General features: G+C 38.8%; 1 protein-coding gene across 1 annotated transcript in view; it reads left to right on the top strand.

Moving 5' to 3' along the window:
- Positions 1-12500, top strand: part of LOC138017323 (plexin A3-like) — a 198683-nt gene that overhangs the window by 153999 nt on the left and 32184 nt on the right. The window contains exons 27-29 of the mRNA XM_068864443.1: positions 6805-6947; positions 7890-8014; positions 9145-9204. Coding sequence (XP_068720544.1) covers positions 6805-6947; positions 7890-8014; positions 9145-9204 — 328 coding nt within the window. The remainder of the gene's footprint in view (positions 1-6804; positions 6948-7889; positions 8015-9144; positions 9205-12500) is intronic.

Below are 12500 nucleotides of genomic sequence, written 5' to 3' on the forward strand. Positions count from 1 at the left end.
TTTATTTTGTTTTAATTTAACATAACAGAAGTTTACATTGCACAAGATACATATAAAAAAGAAAAAGAAAACAAATACAACTAATGATCTGACATGCAAGCCATATCCGGTTATTGTATGATGACGCGGTTGCTCATCCCATCGGCTAATTACATAATTTTATAATTCTCCTGGTAATGTTAAGGTGCTACTCTGACCAAGAAATCAATTCTCCTTTTTCGTTGGATTTCAAAACTATGTTAACTAAACACTAAACTGGTAATAGTTTTAACTTCATCTGCCCCCACCTAAGCTAGTATGAAAGGCAGATACGTTTAAATTATATGGTGAACATGCCGCCTGTTTCGGATTTGCGTCTGAGAAATTGTCGTCCCTGTTTCTGATTTGTGTCCGCACAAAGTCAATTTCTGAGCCAGGCAACTCCATTTGCATCAGTTCTCCTTCAATGTTTGATTTTTCAATTGCTAATTCGAAGAACTCTTTGGTCCACCTTGGGAGTGTCTTCTTCGTGACTCCTAGAGCACCTCGGTTGTGTAAAACAATACCAATACCACTTGCGCACCCGTTTGTGCAATACCAATTGATTCCCCCTACAATATCTACCAATTTATACATGTACCCTTTTTACACAAGGACTTCTAAGTTGCCTCCTCGGGTTTTGGCCTGTGGGGGCAATGACAAGTTTTAGGCCTTGCTTTAAAAAATACAAATGTTTATTTTAAGTGGAATTTTCATAGTTAATGGTCCCCCATTACTAACTTTAAAAGCTTGAGAGATCGGATTGAGGAGAAAATAACAAAAAACTCACTAGTTTAAGAATGCAAAGCATGTGTACAATGTACGTGGCTAGATCAATATACAGTATGGGAGTTCCAGGCTTTCAGACTTTTAAAATCATGTTTTGCGTCTATGATAAGCTGCAGTTACACACTGAAATTTTAACGTAGTGAGTAAATGACGACATTTTCCCCTAGATCCAATCCTCTGAGGTCCAGTCGGTCACTTTTTAACGCGAGTAATGGCCGAATGTGAAATCCAAAACTTACTTCTACTACTACTACTACTACTACTACTACTACTACTGCAGACGAGGGTATTAGCCAACACCAACTCGGGAATCACGGATGGCTGCTCTCAAAGTAAATAACCTTTGGATAAAAATCAAAGCTCAAAATTGTGGCAGTCAGGTGTTAAGCAAACACACTTCAATTTCTGAAGAAAACAATCACAGTAGCACTTTAAGGAAAAGAACTAAATATTTTGAATACCATCAGGAAAACTTGTAAAGCATCTGTGTACTGGTTTTGATTGGGATCAATGCTGTTAGCAACAGTTTTAACTGTGAACAACTATGCTACAATCGCACTAACCCTATGATTGGGTCAGTATGGATGTAGGACTTTGATCTTCAGACTGTGGAACTGAACTGGATATTGACCAAGATACTGTAACATAAAAAACAAAGTGCAGGCTACCCGTAGCCTCTTGTTCCTTAACCAGTTGCTTTCATCGATGTGCCGTAATAGGTTACCATGTCAACAAAAAATCTATGTAGAAATACCTTATATTTTGTCTTTAAATGCTCCTCAAAAACGAACTCAGTGAACCCCAATTTTTATTGTTGTAAAGTGATTAACAGACTATGATAAACCTCCTTGTAAATTTAAAAATTCTCTGGACTGGATTTACAGCCACCTTCACAGTTTGAAAATTTTAATATTGCCTCTAGCCATAACTGCCGTAACTTATCAGAATTTTGACAAAACGCGCGTGAAATTATTTCCTGATTTCACTCGTCGCCATTTGATTATACATACATATACAATTAAAAGACAATTTCTGTATCAAGATTAATCTGAAGGTGGTCTCCGCGTACCAGATATTCAAATTAAATTAGTCATTAAATCTTGCATGGATTCCTAGATTGTTGACAGGTGGAAACTGTCGTGACCATAGTTGGACCCACATACCAAATTATTATTTCGAAGGATATGGTGGCCTCAATTTGTTACTTCGATGTAACTATGATAAGCTCTTTATTAAACAGACCAGTCTTATGAAGAAATCTTACTTCATATGCAGGAGCTAAAGAAATTGTACGATGATGAACAAGCCCAGGACTTGGTTTTATACAATAATACAGAAACTCTAATTGATAGGAGCTCTTTTTACTGGGTTGCCTTATAAGGCAAACCCAGTCGAGGTCTACGTTTAGTTTGTTTGTTTTCTTTTTTTTTTTTTTTCCGTGTCGGTAAAAGTCTTGCCTGTCACTCCCCTGGTAAGTAGTGTCTTTGTGTATAGAGCCTTCTGCGCGTATTTTCTTAGGATCGAGAGGGTAGTGGAACTGCGTAGATTTCTCTTGTGGACACAGTAGAATCATTAACTTAGCCTGCAATGGCGTCGAAAGTCATGCAACGCGAATGGCGTTTTAGTGGATCCTTAAACAAAATATACCCTTATGGAGCTCAATAATGGAAAGTCAGTTGGATAAACTAGGCATGAATCTCAAAAGCGACGAGTACTGGACTTCGACAACAATCTATCACCCGTCGAGACGAAATCAATGTGAGCAGTATTTACCTGAAGTACATGGTAATTTGACACAATTGAGTTTCTTGTCTTCACGCACGCAATCAAATAGGAAGAGGTTTTCGCCTCTAAGAGCAAATATGTTGTTTGTTTCAATAAAATTTTCGCTGGAAAAGGATTCTGTGGTATTTTCTGCCTTTGTGAATTATAATATCATGTTGTGTATTGAATTTTCGAGCTTAAGGTTCAAATGTGATATGGGAGAAGTTTTTTAGTATTGCTCTGTAAGCAGGAAGGGTTCACAGGCCTGTTGGAAGCGTGCTTGAGTTTCAACAAAATGAGCCCCAAAATCAGTGAAAACTTGTGACGCAGATGAATAATAAAGTAGCTGCTATTTCCAAAATGATGGAATTACCTGGTGATAAATCACGTCGTACACGTCTTGGAGAGTAAATTTTGACTTTGCATAAACAAGAGTTGGGCGATTGTGATCTTTGTTTTGACTTCGCTCATTTCATTGTCAAACTTTATCACACTTGACAGAAAAAGAAACTTACAAAAACCCGGTATCTTGGGCATATGAATTACGGGGTGGTGACTTCTTTGCCTAAAAGCAACTCACTTAACGAAACTGTCCTTTTTCAAACAACAACAAGGATTCAAACAGCTTCAATTCTTACAGAGTTCGATAAAACATGCGGTGGGGCAACCAAAGCGATGGGAGCTGTGTTGGGGTTTCAGTGTGAAAGTACAAACGGCTACTAACACTCTTATAACTCTTTTTTCATTATTATTTTACTAACCCACAGTCTGCAGTCTGCATTTTACCCTCAGTCTGCATATTATCCCTGGTCTGCAGTCTGCAGTCTGCGTTTTACACTGACCGGTTATTTGAGTGGTTTTTGGCAACAGAGGTTAATTATTCGTAATGCGATCGCTTCCGTTGCCGTTAGCAATGGGTCGCAAATTTGACACTTTTATCGCATTATCACATTACGCATTGAACCACGTTATCTATTATTCCTAAAAATCTAAAAATATTCGTGCCTTATCAGTTTTCGGTCGAATTTATGTCCAAGAAGGCAGATAAATTGCAGAAAATATTAGTTTTGCATCCAAAAATTCGTAATCAACGCTAAAATGACCAAATTTTGCCTAGAAAACATATTTTACTGTTATTTTTCTTAAATTTTTTCGTTCAACTTTCGCTTTTATAAAATGTTTCAGTTTTCTGTAAATAAGTTATATGCTGTTGGAAAGCTTATTTTCTTAGCTTTAAAATGATGTATTTTTTCCCCCTAACTTAAATATTTTTGAGAAAAAAAAAACATTTTTGGCGATGGCTGATTTACCGCGGTTTTCTCGCGGTTGGGAAAGTAGGAAGAAGAGTTAGGCCAGTAGCCAGGTTTTTAACCTCAGAAAAGGATCTGTTTCGTCGTACGAACGTGTGAGGACCTGTTAATTACCTTTTGGTTAGTTTTTGCAAGCCCGGGGGGGGGGGGGGGGGGGGGGGGGATACTCCCATATGAAACAGACGGGGATGCTCGTCGTCTCGCTTAGGGGTGTAAATTTTGGATTTTGGTCTCGCTTAGGGTGTTTCGGGCAAAGCGCCAATATTTTAAGCCGCCAAGGTCAAAATTTGCTTAAGTCACGCCCAGATTGGTCTCCTTTAGGAGTCACAAAAAGCTTGAGCCACGCCCAGATGGTCTCCTTCAGGGGTTAAATTTAAAATTTCCGACTAGCATCCCCGTGTGTTCCATATGGGAGTTGCCCCCCCCCCCCCCCCCCCACCTCCGGGGCTGCACGTACCACAGGCAACCCAGTGTACCCTCACGGAGGGTCTAGTTATTATCAAAATTGGCACCAAAGAGGGATTATGTCCATTAAAGACTTGCTAAATGACGAGGGAAATTTTTTCTCCCACCAGGACTTTATAAACCAATATAACCTTAATTGTAATTTTTTGCAGTACTTCCAAGTTCTCGCAGCCATTCCTAAACACTTGAGAGACAAAGCAAAAAAAAACGTCTTTTGACCATAATAAATTTAAAGATAACGACTTTTGTCTGGTTCCAAATTTTTCCATAGATTTACTTAAAGTTAAAAACAAAAACTTTTATTCGCTGTTCTTAAACAAGTTGACTATTAAACACACTGGTGCAAGGAAATGGAAAGAAGAAACTAATTCTCGGAGTTTGAATTGGCCCTGTTATTTCAGTAAATGAAAGACCATATGTAAGGAAAATATACTGAAATAATTTTGTTTTAAGTTCTTGCATCGCATTGTTGTGTTCAAGCAGGAGCCTTATTATTTCGGTATTGAAAGTAATGCAAACTACATATACTGTGATAAGGGTGACTCTGTGGGTCATACTTTTATCCATTGCTCAACGTCCAAATCCTTCTTCAATCAAGTTTTATTATGGTTTAATGATGTTCATGTCACCTCCTTTTCATTGTCCACTGATGAATTTTTGTTTGGAACATCTGATAAAAAACAATCTCTTCATTCTGATAATGCACAAAAAAAGTTAAATTACTGTTTGTTATTTGCAAAGTATTACTTTTATTGTCAAAAGATTAACAAGAAAGATATACAATGGGAGGAATTTAAAGAACGAATTACTCATAAATTACAAATTGAAGGCCTGTGGTGGAGCAGAGGAAGGAGAAAGTTTTTCTTTTCACTTAGTCTAAACTTACCATGTTACCATGACAATTATTTGTGTTGTACCTCAAGCTTTTGTACCATTAAAAAAAAGGTGACAGAACTACACCTGACAAACCGAGTGCCCGCCATGTCAAAGGTCAAAGTCCAAAGTAATTTTATGACTAGAAAACGTGTGTTATGTACTCCCACCCTTTTTAATACGACCATAATTGGGGCGAAATAAATTTTCGTCGTAGAAGATCAACCTGATCATCATGACCATGATGATAAAGAAGCCGAAGAGTCGTGCCTTACAAACTGACATGCTCCTTACTGTGTGGCTCAGCTCAGTTGGTAGAGCATTTCACCAGTATCGCAGCCTTTTCAAGTCCTCATGTCATCTTTGTATGACAGTGGCCAAATTCAACTGGAAAATAACTGGGAGAAATTGCTGTAGGCAAGGGTTTGTCAAGGTCAAATCGCAGATTGAATCAAAATTGGAGAGACTTCATTCCTCTGGACAAACTAATACCAGCATAAAATATCACTATCCTGCTCACGGAGGTAAATAATGAGACAATTGATTTGATTTAGACCAAAATATGTCTTTTAAAGTAACAAATCGTTGGGATTTTGTTAGATGCAACGTTTTGACTGTAAAAAAGCTACTTCAATCGCTATCACATCCTTGAGATGTAATCCTAGTTCAATCTACTAGGGCTAATTTATTTCTCGTGTCTTATCCTTTTTTTTCGAGCTGATACATTCCACTCAGTCTACGCAAAACCTGTACATTTTTCTGAATGTAATGCTTTGGAAGGTCTATGAGATTTTTCTCAACCCTCGAGGAAAGTTTTACAACGAATCGTTAAACGATAACTTATTTGCAGTAGGGTTGGTCTTCCTATTTTCAAGCATTTCCACTGTTTAAAAAGATACCCGGTTTTGTCATCGCGAAATACAATGGCGACTTTCTGTTGAGACGTGGTCTAGACAAGGTTGTGTGTTTATAATATCTTTCGAGTAAACATGCTATCACAACAGTTCGAAAATGATATTTAAAAATTAGACCCGTAGCCCTTGCGGGCTACAGGTCAATAGCCTATGAGGCGAAGCCGAATGAGCTATTGACCCGTGGCCCGCAAGAGCGAAGGGTCTAATTGTTTTAACCCAACTAGTCGGACAGAAAAGGCAATAGCAAAGTTAGCAAATGCAAGTTGAAGAAATATTTATTTGGGAATAAAACGAAAGGAAACGTCACCGTTTTTGCTACTCGAGGACTATTACTAATAGTGCTCTAGTAGCGAAGCCAATCAAAATGCAGGATTTGCATTATTCCACTAGTTAGGTGATACTAATATTCCGATATTATTCTCCTCTCCTATAATTAAGTCTCGAAACAACGGCCTGAGGCAAATGCGGCACTTGAATCTAACACAACAAGACTAGCGTGCACTAGCGTTCTTGGTAGCACTACCCACATGTACGCAGTGCATACCCGTTTTCTAATATTAAAGTCGCTACCCGATAGTTTCAATCAGCTCAAACATATTTGAAGTTGTTTCACATTGTTATCACATTGCTTTGATGATGGTTTAGTGATTTGATGTGGTTGTTGCTTTCAGCATTTGCTGAACTTCAGACGGATGTAACTGATTTAACAAGTGATCTGTCCACCTCTGGAATGCCGATCTTGGATTTCAAAACATACGCATTACATGTATTGTTTCCTGGCTTAAATGATCATCCAGTTCTCAACAAGAATAAGGTAACTGTTATTACACTCGGCTTCTAGTTTATCTGTTTTAAGGAACACACATTGATGTTAACCTTTAAATTCATCTTCAATGGTTATTGGCAACAAAACGTGAGCATTATTTTTTGGTCTTCATTGATGCAAAGACGTCTTCTAGTGTTTTGAAGTTTGACTAAAATAGCGTGACACTGCCCCTTTTAAGGGGACACTTCGTGTTGGATGTCTAAATTGGGCCTGCATATATGGAACGTACGTGGATCGATTTAGCATCGTGTTTACGGCAAACGGCCATCATCAGCCGCTGAAATTTGGGCTTTGCCGAAAGATAAATGGAAGATTATTGATTTGCGTTCTTTTGTTGCCTGTCGGTTACAGATATTGATCAAATTCTCAAAAGAGAGAGACCTGTTACAACGAGAGAACCGACATGGGTTGTGATGAGCAGCGTCCTGCAGTTTGCCGTTTGCCTTTTCATGTAAGCGAGGTGCTAAATCTCTCAAACATTCACTTCTTCGGCGAAGAATTGTCAAGTATTTTGCAAAAGCCAAGTACAACTTTTTTCGTTATTCATTCGTTATCTCAGAGTTCTAGAAGAAGAAATGTGGAGTCTGTTTCATTCGCTACAAACTGAAAATGTTCACATCTGCAATAATGTGGCGTCTAATTATTAGAGGTTTAATGTCATTCGTCCAATTATAGAATAGATTGTTGGACGAGTCACAGCCAGTTAGGGGAGTCTGTGGCTGTCAAAAATGGAAAAACGTTTTCAGTGAATTTCCGTCAATTCTTCTGTTTTTGAGAGAGGGCACAGTTCCGAAGCATTCTTTTGATCAAGTCGCATTCTGTTGTGCTCTAAGTTCCTTTTTCTGTCATGTACAGTGTAGCATAATTCCTTTTAAAAAATCTCTCGAGGAAGCTTTGTTAACCACATACAATTCCCTTTAATGTCCTCAGGATCTTCTTGGAGAGAACTGGGAGAAAGGTCTTCGGCAGTTTTCGCAACTCATCTGCAATAAAAAGTTCCTTTTGGTATTTATTCGGACCTTGGAGTTACAGCCCACATTTCAGATGAAAGACAGGTTATTGATTAAGCTATACACAATAGGCGTTTTGCAACAAACGATCACATGGTACAAAATCTGCCATGCTGGAGGGCAAGCTCATTATTATTCTCCCACTGGGACATTGAAACAAAGAGACCTGAACCAGTCAAGCTTGACTTGCCTTTGTTTTAATGTCCCAGTGGGGGAATAATAATGAGCTTGCCCTCCAACTTGGCGGATTTTGTACCATGTGATCGTTCGTTGCAAAAGGCCTATGCTCTTTAAAGTGTTACTTGGACCACACTATCCGAATTCTTCGTTTTGGTTGAATTTCAAAACTAATTTAACTATGCGTAAGTGCCTTGATTTAAAAATTACACCTCTTTATTTAAACTGGAATTTTCCTATTTCATGGTTCGCCATTACTTACTTTAAGATTTAGAGAGAGCTATAACTAGATCGAGGAGAACATGACGTTAGAGACTCACTCGTTTAAGAAATTCATTGCAATACGTGTGTGTGCAACTGTATCAATTTGAAGCACGGGAGTTTTGGGCTTTCAGACTTTTTAATTCGTGTTTTGCGTATGTAATAAGCCGCATTAATTTCACGCGCTGAAACTTTAGGCTAGTGATTAATAGGCCATTTTCGAAATATCAAATATTCAGCTTGATAGTGAGGCAATGAGGACAAAAACAATAGAAACACGTTGGAATGAATGTGAAAAATATTTACATATCATCCACTTTCCTTTGTCTTCGTCCTCACTGCCTCACTATCAAGCTGAAAATTAATATATCGAAAAAGGCCTAATGACTCACTTTTCCCTAGATTCAACCCTCTGAGGTCCAATCTGTCAGTTTTCAACGTGAGTAAACAGCCTTTGGATAAACATCAAAGCTGAACAGTCAGACAGTATACCCTCGAAATCTGAAGAAAGCAAGGAAGTGATTTTTCAACAACAACAAAAATCAAGAGTCAGAGGCAAACCTTTTTCCACAGAACGTAGCACTTACTGTTACTAAGCGAGATTTTTTTCACTAATCACCACTACCTGTGAACAGTGGATTTGCAAAAGGAACAGATCCTCTCTTTTGTTTTCTTGTTTTGGCATTTCTCTCTTTTTCTTCTATAGATGGCTAAGGTTCATAACTAAATTGTTTCAGGTGTAACGTTGCATCCCTTCTGATGGTTGCTTTGCAAGCCAAAATGGAATATGCTACAGAGTAAGTTTCGTGTTTGTTTCTTCTTCTAAGTTTTTCAATTTTTTATTTCTGTTTGTTCACGGCGCGGTTCCTTTGAACAAAGTAATAATGATAAAAGAGGACAATAGTAATAATGGTAATATATAAAGACAGGACCAGTGTGACAACTGAGGCAAACTTGAATAATGCTTCATTTAGCCGAACACACAGCCAAAGTCCATTCAGGTCACACCTGAATGTTCATACAACGATCAAATTCTTAAACACCTTTTAATTATCTTCGCTCCATTTTTTCCGCAATATACGTATTAATTGCTTTTTAGTACTTTGAATTTCCCGGCTTGTCATCATCAAGTGATGAAACGTTGCTATGGGTTCTCCGTTTCCCACTGTCATTGCCAAGATGGTAATGGCCGGAAAATCTAGAAAAAAAGGACTCTGTCTTTCTCACCGGTCCAGCCTTTGTTTTGAAAAAGAAACGTTGACGATGTCATCTCTGCAATACCCGGGAATGAAGCAGAACGCCTTCTCTTCAGTGCTCTTGAATTCAGTTGAGCCGTCTATTCAGTTCACCACTGAACCTGAAAATATATGATTACTTCATGTGAAGGGCATTTTTGCACGAGTTGCAAAAAGTAGCTCTAAATGCATTTAAATATTAGCTGAAGTAGCTCTAAAGAATTTGAAATGAGCTTTATTCATGATAAAATCGATTACTTCAAGAATAAATAAGCCAGTTACTGGCACAGTCTTTCATTGCAGTGGTGGGCTGTCGTCGTCATCAGATGATTCAAGAATTCCTTTGATTCGCTTGTAGCTTCGTGGCATAGCAACAGAACCATCAGCACAATTCCACCTTGGAATACGGCTCCAATGAAGGGGCCCGCTGCAGGAAATGACGTTTTTTATCATGAACGAGGCCTCCGCTTCGGTCATCAGCAGAAGTCGTACGCGAAACAACTGAGACATTGAGCATTGCTTTACATGAAAGGGAAAACGTCAAACAGCTTGTTTCTACTCATCACAAAAGCAGGACTATTTAATTACTTTGTCGCTCGCTGTATTTCTCTCAGCTTTACCGTGTTCTTCATTGAAATTTTCTCTTCTTCTTCTCCCTCAGCTTCTCTCGAGGCTTTCTTCGCTTAAATTTCTCAAATTTCTTAGCCTCTTCTAACGTGTTCTTTCCGGCTCTTTATCCCATTGCTCGTCATTAACATTGTTTTCAAAAGTGACGAAGGTCAGTGGGATAAACGTGGGCTGCATAAAGTTGCGCGTCAAGAAATTCGCCCTTCGCACCTCAAAACTGCATTAGCGAGACTCCCCCACCCTTCACATTCTTATTCTCCCATCCCCATCCCCCTCCCCCAGAGTCTGTACGGGTGGATGGACCTACGCTCAGTCAATCACATGACAACCAAATGAAAAAAGGTTGACCATATTCTTTTAAGTATGGAAGTGGCCTGGAGCCCTGCTATTAGGCTTGAAGGCTCAAATTCGTCTCTGTCTTTTCTTAGGACGGTTACTATAAATTCACTCAATAAATCATTTAGCTGCTTTGGCGGCATCTTTTCTGTGTTTCTCTTCCCATTCTTTTCTTTCAAACACGCCTTTTATATGGCAATGTCTCTCCATGTTTTTGATGGGGTGTTCTTATGTTGCCACTCCTGAACAAAGTTATGTACGGGCTTTTCTAATGGTTGAGATTGTTAATTTGCTGTTTCGGCCATCTTGAAAAACTGGTTTTATGACCAGCAAGTGCAAAGTCCTAACCGTGACACGTAAAACGAATCCCCTAACATACAACTATCACCTCAACCAAGTCCAGCTTGAGCGTGTCACTAATGTCGGGGTTACTGTCACACGTACCCTCTCTTGGGACCAACATGTCCACACCATCGTCAGCAAGGCTAATACACTCCTGGAGTTTCTGAAACGCACATGCTGACTGATCTGTCAGTGAGGGACACACTCTACCTGGCACTTGTGAAATCACAGCTGTGCTACGCAACGCAAGTGTGGTCCCCGTCGCAAATATCCCTTAAAACAGAGATTGAAAGAGTGCAGAGGAGAGCGACGAGATGCATCCTACAAAGTCGTGTCGGGGAAATGTCCCACAAGGCCAGGCTTCTCGCCTTAAACCTTCTGCCACTAAGCTTTGACCGTGAACTCAAAGATATGGTCTTTTTCTACAAATGTCTGAACAATCTTACTGATTTAAATGTTAAAGACGTTGTATCTTTTGCCTGCCATGGCCGTACCAGACTCAGTTCTTCCTACAGTCTTAAAAACAATCACTTATCAGTCGTCCTACTTTAACAGAATTGTTAAACTCTGGAAATAAATGTGTTAACTGTCTCCGCCCTCAAATTTCTCCACTCCGGAATCCTTCAAGAATTTTATTATGTCTCATCTTATGCACTTACTTAGGACCTCTTTTGATGCCGACTACTCCTGTACCTGGACCTTGATCAGAACCTGTCCCTGCCATCGCTAGCTATTGTACTTCTTTTTTTTTTAAACTGCCAATTTTATTCATTTATTCATTAATTGGGGAGTGCCTCGCATGGGACCTCGCGTCCCGTTCGCACCCACCCTTTTGGGTCTTCGTATTATCGTATTAAGTGCTACTGTTGTGTGTTTCTTTTCTTTTTTTAGAAGTCAAACCCAATAAAGCTGTTAAATAAATAACTAAATAATAATGGCAGTTGGTTGGTGATGGTTATCGAGTTTGTGTGGTATGCGTTGTAACATTTTTCTTACCCAAGTATCTGTCAAAAAGATAGATGCTCAGATTGGAAACTATTTGGGTGAAAATTTTTCATTCGCTGTTTTCACAAATCCTAATAAACAGTTCATTTTGGAGGGTTATTTGCATTGAAACAAGGGATATGCAATCCACTGAAACGTAACTTGTATTGTCTGTATGTAGAGAACCCCCCAAAACGTACTGCATTATGGGATGGCGAAAATGGACTATAGGAAAGATATCTTTGACATCACCTATTGTCATTAATGTCCAACCAGAGCCTCATTGGCTGTCGAAACAAAGGGTCTTTTGTTCCTGTGGTTGATACATTTGAATAACAAAAGCAATGTTTGCAAACAGATATTTCCCTATTGACACCAAGCTTCATAAAAACTTTTAAAATTTTTTTCAAAACTTAAATTATGTCGGTGAGCTGTTTCTTCCCATATGTTTACCAAGTCAAGTTTTATGAAAATCTGTGACATACATTTGTAGAGCCAGCTCGACAAACAAAGCGAAAATTAATGATGAAATGGTATATGAAATGAATCATATATATCATACATCTTTA

Source organism: Montipora capricornis, chromosome 9, assembly GCF_036669925.1.
Source record: "Montipora capricornis isolate CH-2021 chromosome 9, ASM3666992v2, whole genome shotgun sequence".
Lineage (NCBI taxonomy): Eukaryota > Metazoa > Cnidaria > Anthozoa > Scleractinia > Acroporidae > Montipora > Montipora capricornis.